General features: G+C 39.0%; 1 protein-coding gene across 2 annotated transcripts in view; it reads left to right on the top strand.

Annotated features, from left to right (window-relative positions):
• Positions 1 to 3037: 3037 nt before the first annotated feature.
• The window catches only part of LOC121529288 (myocardin-related transcription factor A-like), a 39206-nt gene continuing 26554 nt past the window's right edge, over positions 3038 to 15689 (top strand). Inside the window, exons 1-2 of one of the 2 annotated variants that reach the window (XM_041817085.1) lie at positions 3038 to 3289; positions 15290 to 15343. In XM_041817085.1, the coding sequence (XP_041673019.1) occupies positions 3061 to 3289; positions 15290 to 15343 (283 nt within the window). In that variant the 5' untranslated portion in view covers positions 3038 to 3060. Of the gene's footprint in view, positions 3290 to 15287; positions 15344 to 15689 lie in introns of those variants that run through there. The other variant, XM_041817086.1, reaches the window with a different exon arrangement.

Below are 15689 nucleotides of genomic sequence, written 5' to 3'. Positions count from 1 at the left end.
GACAAATTGAGGTAGGCTAAAATACTCAATAAGCAACACATCCAAGGATAGCCTAATGAGAAACAAAGTCATTGACATCTATCAGCCTGGAGAGGGTTACAAAGCCATTTCTAAGGCTTTGGGACTCAAGCGAACCATGGTAAGAGCCATTATCCACAAATGGAGAAAAGTTGGAACAGTGGTTAACCTTCCCAGGAGTGGTCAGCACACCCAAACTACTCCAAGAGTGCATTGATGACTCATGTAGTAGGTCTAAAAAGAACCCTTAACAAACTCTAAAGACCTGCACTCCTGTGACCCATGGTGAGAGCCATTATCTACAAATGGAGAAAACTTGGAACAGTGGTGAACTTTCCCAGGAGCGGCTGGCCTACCAGAATTACTCAAAGAGACTAATCCAGGAGGTCACAAAAGAATGTAGAACAACATCTTAAGACCTGTAGGCCTCACTTGACTTGGTTAAGGTCATTATTCATGATTTAACAATAAGGAGACTGGACAATAATGGCATCCAAGGGAGAGTTCAAGGCCAAATCCACTGTTGACTAAAAAGAACCCAAAGCTCACCTCACTTTTGCGAAGAAAATGTCTTGACGATCCCCAAGGCTTAATGGGAAATAATCCATGCATTGACGAAACAAAAATTGAACTTTTTGGAAGGCAGCATCCTGTTACATCTGGTAGCGTAAAACTAGCATAGCATTTCATAATAGAAACACCACACCAGCAGTCAAACAGGGGTGGTAGTGTGAAGGTCTGGGACTGCTTTGCTCCATCAGGACCATGATGGAACCATGAATTCTGTTCCCAACAAGAAAATCCTGAAGAAGGATGTCCGACCATCAGTTGGTGACCTCAAGCTAAAGCATTATTGGGTTTTGCAGCAGGACAATGATTTGAAATGCACCAGCAAGTCCACCTCTGAATGGTCAAAAAAAAAAAAAAAAATTAAGATTTTGGAGTGGCCTCGTCAAAGTCGGGATTAACTCGGATTGGGGTTCTGTTGCATGATCTTAAACAGGCCATTCATGCTCCAAAATTCTCCAGTCTGCAAAAAAGAGTGGGCCAAAATTCCTCTGGCTTTTCTCCCTTCATTTATTAAATCATTAAAAAACTGCATCTTGCGTTTACTCAGGTTATCTTTGGCTAATATCCCTGACAGCACTGTATAAGGAAACATGAAGTTTGTAGAGTGACGGCATTCACAAACAAGCACACATGCACAGCAAAGCAAGCCTGTGGCTGCCGGTGTTGAGCTGGAGTCTTATCAGAAGTCCCATCAGATCAGAGTCCTGATTTGAGGTTTTTGCCATGGGGACAACACCCTTCGCATATAAACACCCTGTGATACAGCATGCGCCCACAGACACATCGTCCTGCATACATTTCACGGGCTGTTACTCGCTTTCATCAGCTCACTTCATCTATTTTTCCCACATTTTTGCATCAGTATTATGTAAACATGACAAGCGCAGTTGGTAACAGTAACTGACGTATTAGAAGAGATTGCTCAGCGTTGCTTTTCAAAGAGCACTCTCTAACCTTTAACGTCATGTTGTATCGTCTGATGTCAGCTGGGACAGGCCTTAATAATGCAGATGAATGAAACCGTCTATGGACAGGGACAGGTGTTTCATTCTGAAACGCAGACAGTGAGAGGAGACGACAGGCAGGCTGAAAAAAGAGAGATAAAAGCAGCTTAAAGGCAGGTAAGCAGACAGGTATGCTTTATATTCATAATGGAAGAGGACAGATAAGCTTTTGACGATGGAAGCAGTTTCACCCTTATTTTTTGCCGCTGTTTGGGCTAATTTTTAAAGACAGGGAGATTTTGGAGAGACCTTGAAGAAAGAAATAAAACTCGGACAGATACGCTGAAAGGAATAGTTTTGATTTTTAACCATAATGTTGTTTCCTTTACCAAATAATATTCAAGCAGCGGTTCATATACACCTCAGACTTATCTGGATGTGTCATACAATTTGCAGTTTCATGTTGAGGTTTTATATAAATACAACCCCAATTCCAAAAAACTTGGGGTGCTGTGTAAAATGTAACAGAATACAATGATTAAAAAAAAAATATCTCACCCATATTTTATTCGCACTACAACATAACACGACAGATGTTGTAACTGAGACATTTTACCATTTCATGAAAAATATAAGCTCATTTTTAACTTGATGGTAGCAACATATCTCAAAAAAGTATGGACAGGGCAACAAAAAGCTGGAAAAGTAAGTGGTACTGATGAACAACAGCTAAAGGAGAATTTTACAATTAATAAAGGAAATTTGCAACAGTTTAGTAACATGACTGGCTTTACAGGACACTTCCAGAAAGGCTTTTCTGTCAACACAGTTTTCTGTTCCATCCACAAAAGCAAGTCAAAGCTGTATCATGCAAAGAAGAAGCCATGTGTGAACACAATCCAGAAACACCCCTATTTTCTCTGATGGACTGGGGCAAAATGGAAAACTGTTCTGTGGTCAGATGGATCAAAATTTGAAATTCGTTATGTAAACCACAGACGCCGTGTCCTATGGGCTAAAGAGAAGAGGAACCATCCAGCTTGTTATCAGTGCACAGCATTCCTGATAGTATGGGGTTGTATTAGTGCCTGAGGAGGGTCTCTTGGTAGAACACAAAAAGAAGAAGCTAATCAGAAAGTGAAAAGGCAGACAATAAAGAGGACATGTCAGCAGGTGTTCTCATGTTTTTGTATGTCACTCTGATGTTTTTAGGACTAAAGCCACGACGACAGAGAGGCTCTCACACAGGTGCACTTCACTGACACCACACTGAGCTCGGATCACAGGTGCTATGCATGTGTGTGAGTGTCTGTCAGCGGCTGACTGACTCAACAGCTGTGACTGACTGCTGGATCACATATTCACCGATATTTGACACACACAAACCCGGCTCGAGCACACACCAGCCTGAGTCAGTTCTGTAGTTGCAGCTTCTTCAGCTCTGCTGCAGCTCTGTTAGCATTCATCCAAATATTAGCTGTAACCTCAGTGGAAGAGGATTGGGCCAGCATTGCTCTTTTTTTTGTGGATGTACAGACACCTGGACAAAACTGTAACAGACTTCAGTTTTTGGTCTGTTTTTATTGAGTTTACCTTGGATATCTTTCCTGATTTCCTCATGTCGGCCATGTTGGAACATCTGCCTTGTGTCCGCACTGACCCTGCACCTATCAGGACTCCGTCAGTAAGCAGGAGCGTTGCTGATAGAGCCGTACGGTTTGAGCTGGAGCGCCGGGCCTGCCAGAGTCTCAGACAAGGTGAGACACCTATTTGTTACTCTGATAATTGACAAGGATTTCTGCAAGCACATGGCAACATATCTGGTGCTTTAAAATGTACTTTAGCCATTTTTAATAAAGCTCTGATGTCAGTAATGGTCATTGAGAAAAGAAACTGTGCACACTCAGCTGTTATTTGCCAACTTTCCAAAATAACAACTTTTTTTTTTTTTTAACTGCATTGACTTTTAAAGTAAGAGGCCTTCCCAGATTTTTCCATGTTTATTTTCAATGCTAAGCGTTTAGGTGGATCAAATAATCCACAAGTGGTAGGGTTACAGTTGGAGCTTAGCCAGTCTGAGAGTGGCACGCTTCGCCCTGAGCTCACGAACCCTGCAACCTGTTGACTGTGGTGAAATGTAGCTGCACTGAAATCAGCGTGGAGCTTCTGAGCAAAGGACAAAAGCTGCAAACTCCTCAAGACATCCAGAAAATTGTGAAATATAAAACATGATAGAATTCTGATTATTATAACACACTTTCAGCTAATATAGTTGTAAGTTAGAATATTTTTAAACATGCTTAGTTTTTTGTTTCTTAATTTTTCCATGAGGAAACAGTAACCTCATAATTATTATTATGAGTATCATGCAAGGATGTAACTCTGTCTAACAAGATAAATCATTTTCACTGCGAATCCACAATTGGTAGATTTTTAAATTTCCAATAAAATGCATGCTTTTAGCATACTTACCGCTGCAATGTCTCCCTTCATCCACAGTGATGTAAAATAAGTCCCTCACTGCTCCTTAATGTCTAATTTTATTTAGACCTCTGAGCCCTCAACTTTTTTTTGACTAATGTGTCTCACCTGGACTTTTTGTCTTAAAAAGCTTGTAAAACATCAACCCTGTGGTGCAAAGTCAAGCTCTAAACATCCTTTTTTTTCCAGGATGACCTTGGCTTGAAGAGCATTTGTGTTGCCACAATGCCAATTGAATTTTTAAAAAGTTATGGGACTATAAAGACAAAAGAACAAAAATCAAAACTCAATTACTGTTATGCATTACACACAGTAAACAATGGTTATTGAGGTGTTTTTTTTTGCTCAAACTAAGGATCAAAAAGTGAAAAAATTATAATTCTGTGTCAAAAAGGCTTTCAAATGTTCTCATTTTTACAAAAAGCCCTTGCACTTTGGGGAATTTGAGTCCTTATTCAAAGCAGTTCCTGTCTGGAGTGACTCCGAGGAACACATCACAGCCTCTCTGTCTTTTTCTCTCTATTATGAGTCATTCAGGATCTCTCATCCAGTTTGCACAGGCACTGATTGGCAAAGCATGATGTGACTATAGAACAACCTGCCATTGGTTGTCACAGACCAGTCGCAATGCATTGTGGGATATAAAACAGACAATATGGTGGACGGCATTAGCCTCTAGCTGCAGAAACATTGAAAAACGGATTATAAAATGGACAAAAAGATGTTAAAAATCTGAGTTGCTGGTGTGGATTTAATCTTTAAAGACGCCAGAAAGTCACACGAGTTCCAGGCTTGCTAGAAAACGTTCTGTAAGAGCTACAAAGGCTGGATAGCGTCAGTAGAACGGCACAACAGAGGGCTTTCAGAGTAAAAAGCAATGGCCCTTTTCTTCCAGCCCGTCTTAGCCATACTCTACTCGGCTTGACTTGACTCTACTCGGTTTGTGTTGCGTTTCAACGGGCGTGGTACCTCATACCAGATACTATTTTTTTAGTAACTGCTCTGCTCTGGTTCCAAGTGAGCTGAGTTGATACTAAAAGGTGACGTTGACCGACTGCCGGCCACTGATTGGTCAGAATGTCGTCACTGAAGAGTCATGAGTGCGACGCCTGACACAGGAATCAAACCCACCATTTTTAGAAAACGACAACAGGACTATACAGCAAATGGAGGTGGTTGACCACCGCCCACCGTGAGTAGGTACTAGGGCTGGTGGAAAAGGTACCCAAACCGAGTAGAGTAGAGCCGAGTCGAGTCGAGTAGGGCTGGAACTTTGTAGTGGAAAAGTGCCATAATAGGCTACGATTTAAGGTTCAAAAGTTTTTTAACTTTGACTATCCTGTGTCTCTTCTTGTCATATACAACACTGTCGGCCTTGGTGTTAAAAACAGATTCAGAGACAGCTCAGTGGATAAGTCAAAAGTCATTTGCTCCTTTTGTTCAAACATTTATCTCTTTACTATCCCCTTTTTCCTATTCAATCCATCACAAGTTCCTTTTTCAATGGTTAAGTTCATGTTATAATCTTGACTCTACCTGTAAAAGCAGGTCTCTAAACAACAGGAAATCTGTTACCTTTATCGTAAGATAGTAGAAAAATCAAAAGTGAAACAAAAACACTTTTGAATGCAAAATAGTGGAATTTTAAAAAGTGATATAAAGGAAGCAATTACTTACGATTAACTACAAAATTTCTGCTAATTCTGGTTAAAAATGCTAACCTTTTGACAGCCTTAAAGAAAGTCCTAAAAAGAATGGTGGCATCTAAAAATAAAACCTAACCATAATTAGTTCAAATGACTGTGGTTCTGACTATCTTTCCTACTACTTCCTACTTTCACCAATAAGGAAATAAATGATAAGACGGATTTCATCAATCAACCTGTCCTTCTACTACATTTCTTTTTCTCCAGTTGCACTTCTGAACTGTTTGACCCCTCAGGAGTGTGTGTGTGTTTTTGCGCGTTCAGGCAATTTACAGTAGAGTCATTTTAATACCACGGCCTGTCCAGGGGGATCGGGTTCCTTGCGGTTACAACGTGGACACAAATAGAAAACTGTTAGAGAGCCTGAGAGGGAGGAAGAGGAGAAGCAAAGGTTAGAAAACAAAGGACAGGAAGTGTTGTATTACTGTGCACTTAAACCAAAATGTGGTTTCGCATGTGTGTTTTAAGAGGCCGACACACGTTTTTCAGAATACAGTTTGAAGTGTTAGCTTATATTCACTGTATGCACCCTGGCTGGATTCCCCATACATGCAAACATTACTCTACTGTTGGTGGAACATAAATTAGCCAGTGTCACTACATGTTACACCTTCTCAACAGTGATAGCAGAGCCTGGAAGTTCTGTCTGTCCATGCGGGCTGGTCTATTATATTGTTGAGGTCAGTTGTCAAGGTCATTGGACCTCATGTTCATTCCTTTCTTGTACACAAGATATTTTCAGAACACTTGAAGAGATTTTGTTCAAACTTCACACAATTGTCTGCTCTGGCTCAAAGCTTCTAGAAGACTTTATGACTCTGGCCAAAATAGCTAGCAGTCCTTAAGAAATCCGGCCATTTAGAACAACTACCAGACATTTGCTTAGATAGCCATATGTGACCAATAACCTGCATTTAACAGCAATAAAGCACAAAATACACTGATACAGTTTCATGTTTGCGCTAAAGTTGGACTAGGGATGCATTTTTCTCTCAAAGATATTAAAAAACAAGCCCTACTATAAACCTGAGTAATTGTTACCCTGGTATCACAGCCTATTAGACACATATTACACATGACCAGACCTTAGAAATTACTGAGGAAAGACATTCTTTATTTATCTGTATGTAAGTTAGTTTTACATAATAAAAGTGTTAAACTGTTCCTTACAGCTCAACATAAATAACTAACCATTGCTCTTTTAACAAGACTTTTATCGTTACAAACTTGACAGGAATAGAATGTGTCTACCGTCAAATACTTAAGTAAACTTAAGCATCACAACGCTTAGAGAGGGGGTTGAATTGTTGCTGCTTTGAGAGAGACAAAGCTACGGTCTGCTTCTTTTAATCATCCAGGACTAAAGACAAATAAATGTGGATTAAAAAACATCTTCAGTAGGTTAGATGTTTGCTCCTGCTGCATCCGGTTCAAGTGAAAAATAGCCAAGCACTCCGGCAATTAGCCTTCTCCTTGACCCTGCACTGAACTATGGCCAGAGCGTGGCTACCTGAGAGGCATAAGTCCTGGATTCAATTTACTGTTTTCTGGTACAAATTTCTCTGATTTGATGCTTTAAATGATCTGTAGGCCATTGTGGCAGATAAATCTGTGCAAATTCACCCCACAATGAACAAAAAAACAGCATCTAGCTAGCTAATATTTTTCAATGAAGGCTGTGGCATCGGCTAACAAAAGACTGTATTTAGATAAACAGCTTGATTTTTATAGACAGGTCTTGATGTGCATGAATGTCAAGGTGACAGAAAATAAAACAGAAGAAACTGGATAATTGTGAAAAGAGTCCAAAAATGGATCAAATTTTGCATAGAAGGGCTTAAATGGTTAAAGAAAAAAAAAAAAAAAAAAAAAAAGGGTTAAACGTGGCAAAAGGACCAAAATTAGCCAAACTGGGCAAAAGGTGCCAAAAAACAATGTAGTTGCAACAATTGCTAAATGAATTGAAGTTTCAATTCCAGTGGCAGGAAATGGGCAAAAAGTGGAAAAAAACTGTGTTACATAAGGCAAAAACTGGCAAAAGTTAACAAAAACTGGCAAAAAGCAGCTAAAATAGGCAAAAGTAACAAAAAGATGTTGCTGAAATGGTTGAAATGTGCAAAAAGAGATGAGCTAAAAAAATGGGCAAAAAAAAGTGATTAAGTGGTTAAAAAAGTGACAAAAATGGGTGAAACAGGGCAAACACGGGATAAAAGTGGCAAAAAAGTTTCTAAAACAGGAAAAAAGTGGCAAGACAGATAAAAAAAAAAAGTGGAAAAATAGCAAAATTAAGTACACAAAAAGTTGCCAAAAATTTCTGCTGAAATGGTTGAAAGGGCAAAAATGGTCAAAAAGTGGCATAAATGTCAAAAATGGGCTGAAATAGGCGAAAGTTAAAAAAAGAGACAAAAAGTGGGAGGAAATGGAAAGCAATTGGTAAAAAGCAAAAATGGTTAAATAAGTTTAAAAAATGGGCATAAAGTGGAACAACTACATTAAAAAAGATGGCTAAAATGGGGGGAAATGCCAAAAGGCAGTCAAAGTAGGCAAAAAGTTGCACAAAGATCTTGCTAAAAGAGGGTGAAAAGGGCAAAAATTGTCAAAAAGTAGCATAAATGTGCAAAATGGGCTCAAAGTGACAAAAATGGGCAAAAAGTGTAAAAGAAATTGATAAAAAGTGTTAGGAAATGAGCAGAAAGTGGCAAAAGGCACCAAGTGCCTAAAAGTTTAAATGCAGTTTTTTAGAAATGTTTTAAATTTGTGGCAAAAATTGGCAAAAGCAGCAAAAATAGGTAAATGTGGCAAAAAGATGTGGCCATAATGGATGGGAAAAGTGGTTAAAAAGTATCATAAACAAATCATTCCCACATCAGAACTGATGTGGGAATAATTTGTTTGCCAGGACGCTAGCACCAATGCTACTGATGCAAACGACATAAACACTGATATCATCAATAAATCAGAAGTGGGGAGGCCCATTCACTGGGGTTTTCACTCTGCTTATATGATTTCTATCACTCCTTCTTCTACCACTAGCTCTTCTCTCGGGCCTACTGCTGTACGTTCACGGTTTGGTTGTACCTCACAGAGGCATGTAATCACCAGGCAGTAGTTCTAGTAGATCTAAAGTCATGTTTAACCAATGATAGGAGTAAAACTATTTCAGCTACCATTATGTCAGTCAATTAGGGGTTGCCTGATTTTTTTAATATGTGTTAGGAGTTCAGTAATCTTTGATTAGGTCTATTCTTAGAGTGTTTACAAAGTTAACTTTTGGAACAAGGATTCCAAGTTTCCATATCTGTGCAGCTTATATTCGGTGTGTTTATCAGTAATGCATTAAACTGTTGCTGAGTGAAGTTGCACTTGCTGTCATGTAGTGACATTTGAGTAATGAGCCGACTTTCCCAGAATAGATTGTGTATCAGCACATTGCATCACTCTCCTGTCCCCTCTTGGCACAAATCATCCTCAGTGAAAAACAGGTTTTGTTTATGCCCACTCTGTATTAACGTGTGTGTTTAATAGAGTAGCCCTGTGTGTATTTGCAGAAAAACAGGCCTGTATTAAGAACCAGTGCTAGAGTTTGTTAGTCTGCTCGGTTTTGCTGCAGGGGCTGCTTAAATCTTTCCTCCTGCCAAGGGGAGAAACTGCACCATCGTGCGTCAGCAGTGTCCACATCACCAGAATCAAAGGCAGATGAGCGTTTTATCTCGGGCTACTGCAGGACACACAGAGGGACCGTCTGCTGAGTCTGACATCAATCAGCAGCAGCAACAGAGCCCGCTTTCATTATTACAGATGTAAAAATGTGTGCATTAATGCTGAAACTCTGGAACACATCTCCTTTCTACTGAGCAGAAAAAGCATACATTTTAAAACAATACGTAGATGAAAAGAGAAACCAGAAAATGTCACCTCGGCTGTACTAAAAAATAAAGTGTAAGGAGACTGTGAGGCAAGTGCATTTTTTATGAAGACTTCATTTCTGTTAGCAGGATGTGTTTGCATGTTGAAATTCTTATTTGGAACTCCCAACATAAAAGCAGCACGCTGTGTTTCGATATGAGTGGGTTAATTTCTCTTGGCTGGTACATGAAAAGAAGGACATCTATGGGAGATTGAGGAGAGGGAAATTTCCATGCCAGTTTTGAGGAAAATGGGGACAGTGCCAAATGTAGACTGCTTGTCTTCCCACATAATGAACGCTGCACTCTCAAAGCTTTCATCTGTGTTTCTCCACACAGCAGGCAGCTGTTTTATGAAAGGAAAACAGATGTTGCACCTTCACGGCACCATACAGCAGCTAACAAAACAGTTGAACATTTATCTGCTTAAGCACCTCATAAATTCATCAGATGATTGTGATCACACAAAGCATAAAGAAGAATATTAAAAGAAGGAAGCCTGGAAACTAAACATAGCTAAAGCTGTTGTATAAGGTTTACAATTAATGATTCAGTGTTGGGAAATTGTGTACTTGATGGAAGCATTTAACTACCAGGCAGTCTATGCAAGGCTGGTCTGACCAGCAGGGCCATCATGCCTGTACAATGTGTTCCCCATTTTATAAGGTTTAACTTACAAAGTCTGGCCAATTCTGTCATGAAATAACCGCACTGCAAGCATTACAGATAAGCAACATGACATAAATAAAACAGAGAAAAATATCAGCTCTCTAATGTATAATTAAAGTATGTGTAGACTGGTTTTAGAATTAGCTACATGAAGAGTTTCTCACTTTTTCTTTCTGAGCTTTAGCTTAGCAAGTGTAGCTATGCTAGCTATGCAGTTAATGTTATTATGCAAGTCAAGTAGCTATGTTACCTTTAGCAACATGAACTAATACTTGCTAATGCTAGTGTAGGTTTGTTAGCGACATAGAAGCATAGATAAAGCTAAAGCCAACTTAGCTACGTTCGCTTAAGCTTACTTAACCACATTGCAAACATCACAGGCCAAGCAGCATGTCATAAATAAAACAGAGAATGAGGTCAGAGGTCTAATGAAGGATAAACGTATTCATAGACTGGTTTTAAAATTAGCTACATGAAGAGTTTCTTGCTTTTTCTTTTTTAGCTTTTGCCTAGCTAGGGTAGCTAAGCTAACTATATAGTTAACGTTACTATGTAAGTCAATGTAGCTATTTTACCTTTAGCAACATGAAATACTACTTGCTAATGCTAGTGTAGCTATGTAAGCTAAGATAGCGACAAAGAAAAAGTAGCTATGTAGGTAACATAGATAAAGCTAAAGCAAACATAGCTATGTTTGCTTAAGCTTACTTAACAAATGCGAATTTAGCTTTGTTAGCTTTATCTTTAGCTAAATAGCTTTGTTAGCTATGTAACTGACATAGCTAGCATAGCTTTGTTAGCTTCAGACTTAGTGTAAGAGTGTTTCCATGGAGGTAAATCCTTCTTCCTGTAAGCAGACTGTTTACCTCATTAATGTTTTGAAATAAGGTTTTGCAGATATGGGTTTAAACTTTTAACCTAAGGAGACAAAGAAGAAGAAGGTGATGAAGGACACAAAAACAAGACAGTCAGATAGCAGCCCGCAGGACTCAGACGTCCCCTTTTGTAGACCACTATAGAGAGATGCCCCCTCTGTCAGGATGCAATTAACTTGCCAGTATGTGTTTCCAATTATACAAGTTAAAACAAATCAACTTAATTCAGAAACAATGAATGGACATTTCATTCATGAATAACCACATTGCAAACATTACAGGCCAAGCAACACTTAATAAATAAAAGAGAGAAAAGGTCAGAGGTCTAATCTGGGATTATATCATGTGTAGAACCCTTTAAGAAGTAGTTACGTGAACAATGGCTCACTTTTTCTTTGCTGCCTATAGCTTAGCTAACAAAGCTACGCTGGTTCAACAGTTTACATTACTACTTAACATAATGTTTCCATGTTAGCTTAAGCAAAAAAGCTCGTCCTCCATCAAAACATTCTTATGCAGCAATTGTAATTTACGTAGCTCCATTAGCTGCATAAGCTAAGTACCTATGTAGCTAGTGTAGCTAAAGCTAAACTCACAAAGCAGCTACATAAATTACATAGCTACCTTAGCTTTAGCTACATTTGATAAAACCCACATTGCCAAAGCTAACTTAGCTACATTGGCCTATGTAGTTATGTTAATTACATAGCTTGTGTGGCTGGGTTAGCATTAGCAAAGGCTAACACAGATTAACCCATGGTTTATCACTCCAAATAGGGGTCTATAGCTTTATCTACAATGGCTATGTAGCCACATTACCCATGTAGCTAACATGTTTAAGCTGTAAGCGACTGTAACTGTTAACTCTGCTTTCTGAAAAGTTTTATTTAAGGTTTTGCAGGTCGGGTTTTTTAACTTTTAATTTTTGGTATCCTAACCCTCCCTTATTCTGAAAGTTTTAGCGCGTTTCTCCGCGAGAGGAACCGTCAGAGATGTACGGCCAGACTGTTTTGCCTTTATCTCCTTTTCTTTTTTCTTTTTCTTCTCCTGTTTTCACGTTCTTCTTCGTCTCCTGCGTGTCCTTCTTTGTCTCCATTTTCTTCCCCTCTTTTCATCAGTCATCTTCTTAAATACATTTACATTCTGTTTAATCTGATCTTACTGACAAAGAAGCGTCTGTGTTTTCCAGTAGTAAATGAAAAATGTGATTTGTTATGACACATCACCCTGATGTTCCTTAGATTAGTCTAAATCAACAATTTTAAGCTTACTTTGCATATTTGTGTATAAAAATGTCACGCTCTAGAATTTTTCTGATAAAAATGCTCTATACTTGGAGGCATGTAATATAAAGTTGAACTATCTTTTCCTTAATGTGTGAGTCACTGTAATACCTCAGTCTCGATCTGTTAACACCGCAGTGTGAGCTGATGATGTACCGCTGATGGTGTTAAAAAAAGAGCTAAATGTGTCCAGTTACCACATGCTGTGACACCGCGGAAATGCTGATTTCCTGACCCAGATATAGAGCAGTTGCTGATCTGCAGAAGATCATTTCCTGGCGAAGTCATATTTTTCTTTTGAAAGTTTAGTGGTGAAACTTTTTTGCGGATATGTCCTCTGAGAAAATGTGGGGTTGGCTCAGGACACGGTGAGTCAGAACAAGTTTTATACTTTCTTTCTTTCTGTTTTTTTAACAGGTGGGGGCGAGATCTTAAAATAGAAAAATTGGTACTCTTGAGAGATTTAAATACAGTGTGCTGGTCTTTACGTTAAACTTTGATTTAATTTCCTTGAAGAAAAGACACTATTATGTTATGGAGTTGATAACTCTAAAGAATAGATATAAGGCACAGTAACCTTGACCTTTGACCTCCAGATATAATTGGTCATCAAAGATTGAGAGTGAAGCTTTGTGCAAAGTTTGAGGAAAATGCTTTAAATGCTCTTGAGATATCATTCCAAGGCATTCCAAATGACCTTGACTTTTGACCTTTGACTTGTTTATCCAGTCAGTTCATTCTTAAATCAGAGTGAAGCTTTGAGCAAAAACGGAAGAAAATCCCTGAGGTCCTCTTGATATATCCTGATTGCAAGCAAGGGATGAACATGAGGCCTACTGAGCTTTCTTTTGACCCTTTACCTCCAAAATCTACTCAGTGGCTTCTTGTAAGATTTGACTTTCTTTTTTTTTTTTTTTTTTGCAATGTTTGAAGAAAATCCCAGAAGTTCTCTTTAGACATTGTATTCACAAGAATGTCTGTCTGTACATAAGTACGAAAGCCACATATAGGCTTGTCCATAATATACACTATATGGACAAAAGTATTTGGCCACACCCATTAAGCATTGAATTCCGATGTTTCAATCAGACCTGTTGCCACATGTGTATCAAATCCATCATCTAGACATGCAGTCTCCATTTGAAAACATTTTTGATATTAAATGTGTCATTCTGGAGAGCTCAGTGACTTCAAGAGTGGTGCTGTGAAGGATGCCACCTTTGCAGTAAGACAATTTGTGAAATTTTATCCCTGCTGGATATTCCACTGTCAACTGTGGGATTATTAGAAAATAGAAGCGTTTAGGAACAACAGCAACCATGTAAAATCTTAGGCTGTCAGAAGTTTAAAAACTTAGTTAATCGGGATTAATCGCGCGCCATTAATCACATGTAAAAATTATTCTTTTTTTTGCATTTAAAATTATTATTGTGTCATTTTAGATTTTTCAACCATCTTAAACTGAGGGTCTGACTTCCTGTTTGGATACAGACCTACTTTTATGGATAAATTGAAGATATGACCTAAATCTAACCACAGAAGAAAGAACTTGTTATGTATTGAAATGGAGGTGACAATAAAAGGGTATAAAGTTGAAAATTATTAGGTGCAGATGACTTTAAATTGTCCATTGAGCTGTCTGTGATTTTTCAAAGTGAAATAAGATATAAAGGAGCAGTGGTGGACTTATTTGCATCACTGTGGCTGCAGGGAGAAGCTGCAGTGGCTTAACAAAAGAGTGCTAAAAGAGACAATAAATCAAGCAATTAAAACAAATTTAGTGCACTAATTGTGAATTGTAGTTAATCCTGATAAGTGCAATCAATCTTGACTGCCCTAGTAAAATCACAGAGAACTTCCACTGACATTAATGTAAGCACAGATCTGTGCAGTGGGAGTTTCATGGAAGGGGTTTCCATGGTCGAGCATAGGGCTGGGAAAGTAATCGACATTTAGATTAAATCGCGGTATGGCATGCTGCAATTTTCAAATCGCAGAAGGTTTAATATTTCAATATCCTGCAAGCATTAAAACAACTGTAATCCTTTTTTTTTTGCAGCAGAAATGCTTTATTATATAGAAAATGCAAACATTGGAGTGTCTTCTTAGGTAAAATTTAACCAAAGAAAAAAATCCATTTTCCTTATTTTTGCGTGTTTTTCTTAAAGGGGACATATTATACAAATCTCACTTTTTTCAGGCTTTTCTAACAAAAATATGTGCCCCCCAAGAGTCAGAAAAATCCATTCTCTGCCCAAGCCAATCTCAGATTTTCCCCTGATGATGTCATTTGGGGAGTTAGCCACGCCCCCAGGTTTCGTTGGCCCTCCCTGCTTGGAAGAAAGTTCCGCCCTCCTCTCCTGATCCTCAGCTGAGAGGATGGTCAGGTGAGCAACATCCGTTAAACCACATCCATTTCCTGAGATGGGCGGAGTCAGACAGCTCAGTAACATTTAAAACCACAGAAACAGCTCCTTCTGAGCAGAGGTGAAACAGAGGGTTTTTTAGACATGCAAAAATCCAATACTGGAGTGTTTTTTTTTTTCAGCAACAAACTTCACAGGCATTCTCAGAAGTGTTCGTTGGTCTGAATGCTGTATGTCATCCCACAGAGAACCAATTTAGGCAAACAAGGAGCATGAAACCTCTGCAGAGAAGCTCAGATGTTACAGCACAGTTTTACTCCTAATATTCACAGACAGAGCTTTTTATTCAAAGCTATTTAAAGTTATGAGTAATGTCACTGCTCCAGTGGTTTCCTTTGTCTGGAGGTAGAGTTGATGTATTGCTGTTTAATGAGGCTCCCTGTGTCTGTCTCTTCCTTTTGTCTGTGTTCAGTTCTCCAGCTCAAACTTCAACAGAGACGGTCCAGAGGAGGCATGGTCATGCCGCGTAAGTAGACAGCCATTTCTATTTTGTGGAGATAAATGTTGATCTCTGAATATGCCATTGCAGTCTTCTTTGTGCCATTCTTATGAAAATGTGTCCACCATGTTGGACTCAAACGGGGTTATTTAACTCTGCTTAAGAGGTGCTGAATATCTCAGGAGCAGTGTTGTGTTCAGGGGTGGACTGGGAGGCCCGGACTTTGACTCCATGCGAAGGCACAGTTTAAAGAGCCGTAGGCGATGCTGCTCCATGGTGTACAGACGCAGGATGCTGGTTAGCTTCAGCAGGGTGGCAAGAAGCCATGATGCAGCCACTCATGCACATAATAGGGTCTTTTCTCTCTGACCTC

Source organism: Cheilinus undulatus, linkage group 21, assembly GCF_018320785.1.
Source record: "Cheilinus undulatus linkage group 21, ASM1832078v1, whole genome shotgun sequence".
Taxonomy (NCBI): domain Eukaryota; kingdom Metazoa; phylum Chordata; class Actinopteri; order Labriformes; family Labridae; genus Cheilinus; species Cheilinus undulatus.
The sequence above is the reverse complement of the archived record's forward strand: the minus strand, read 5'-3'. Positions and strand labels throughout refer to the sequence as shown.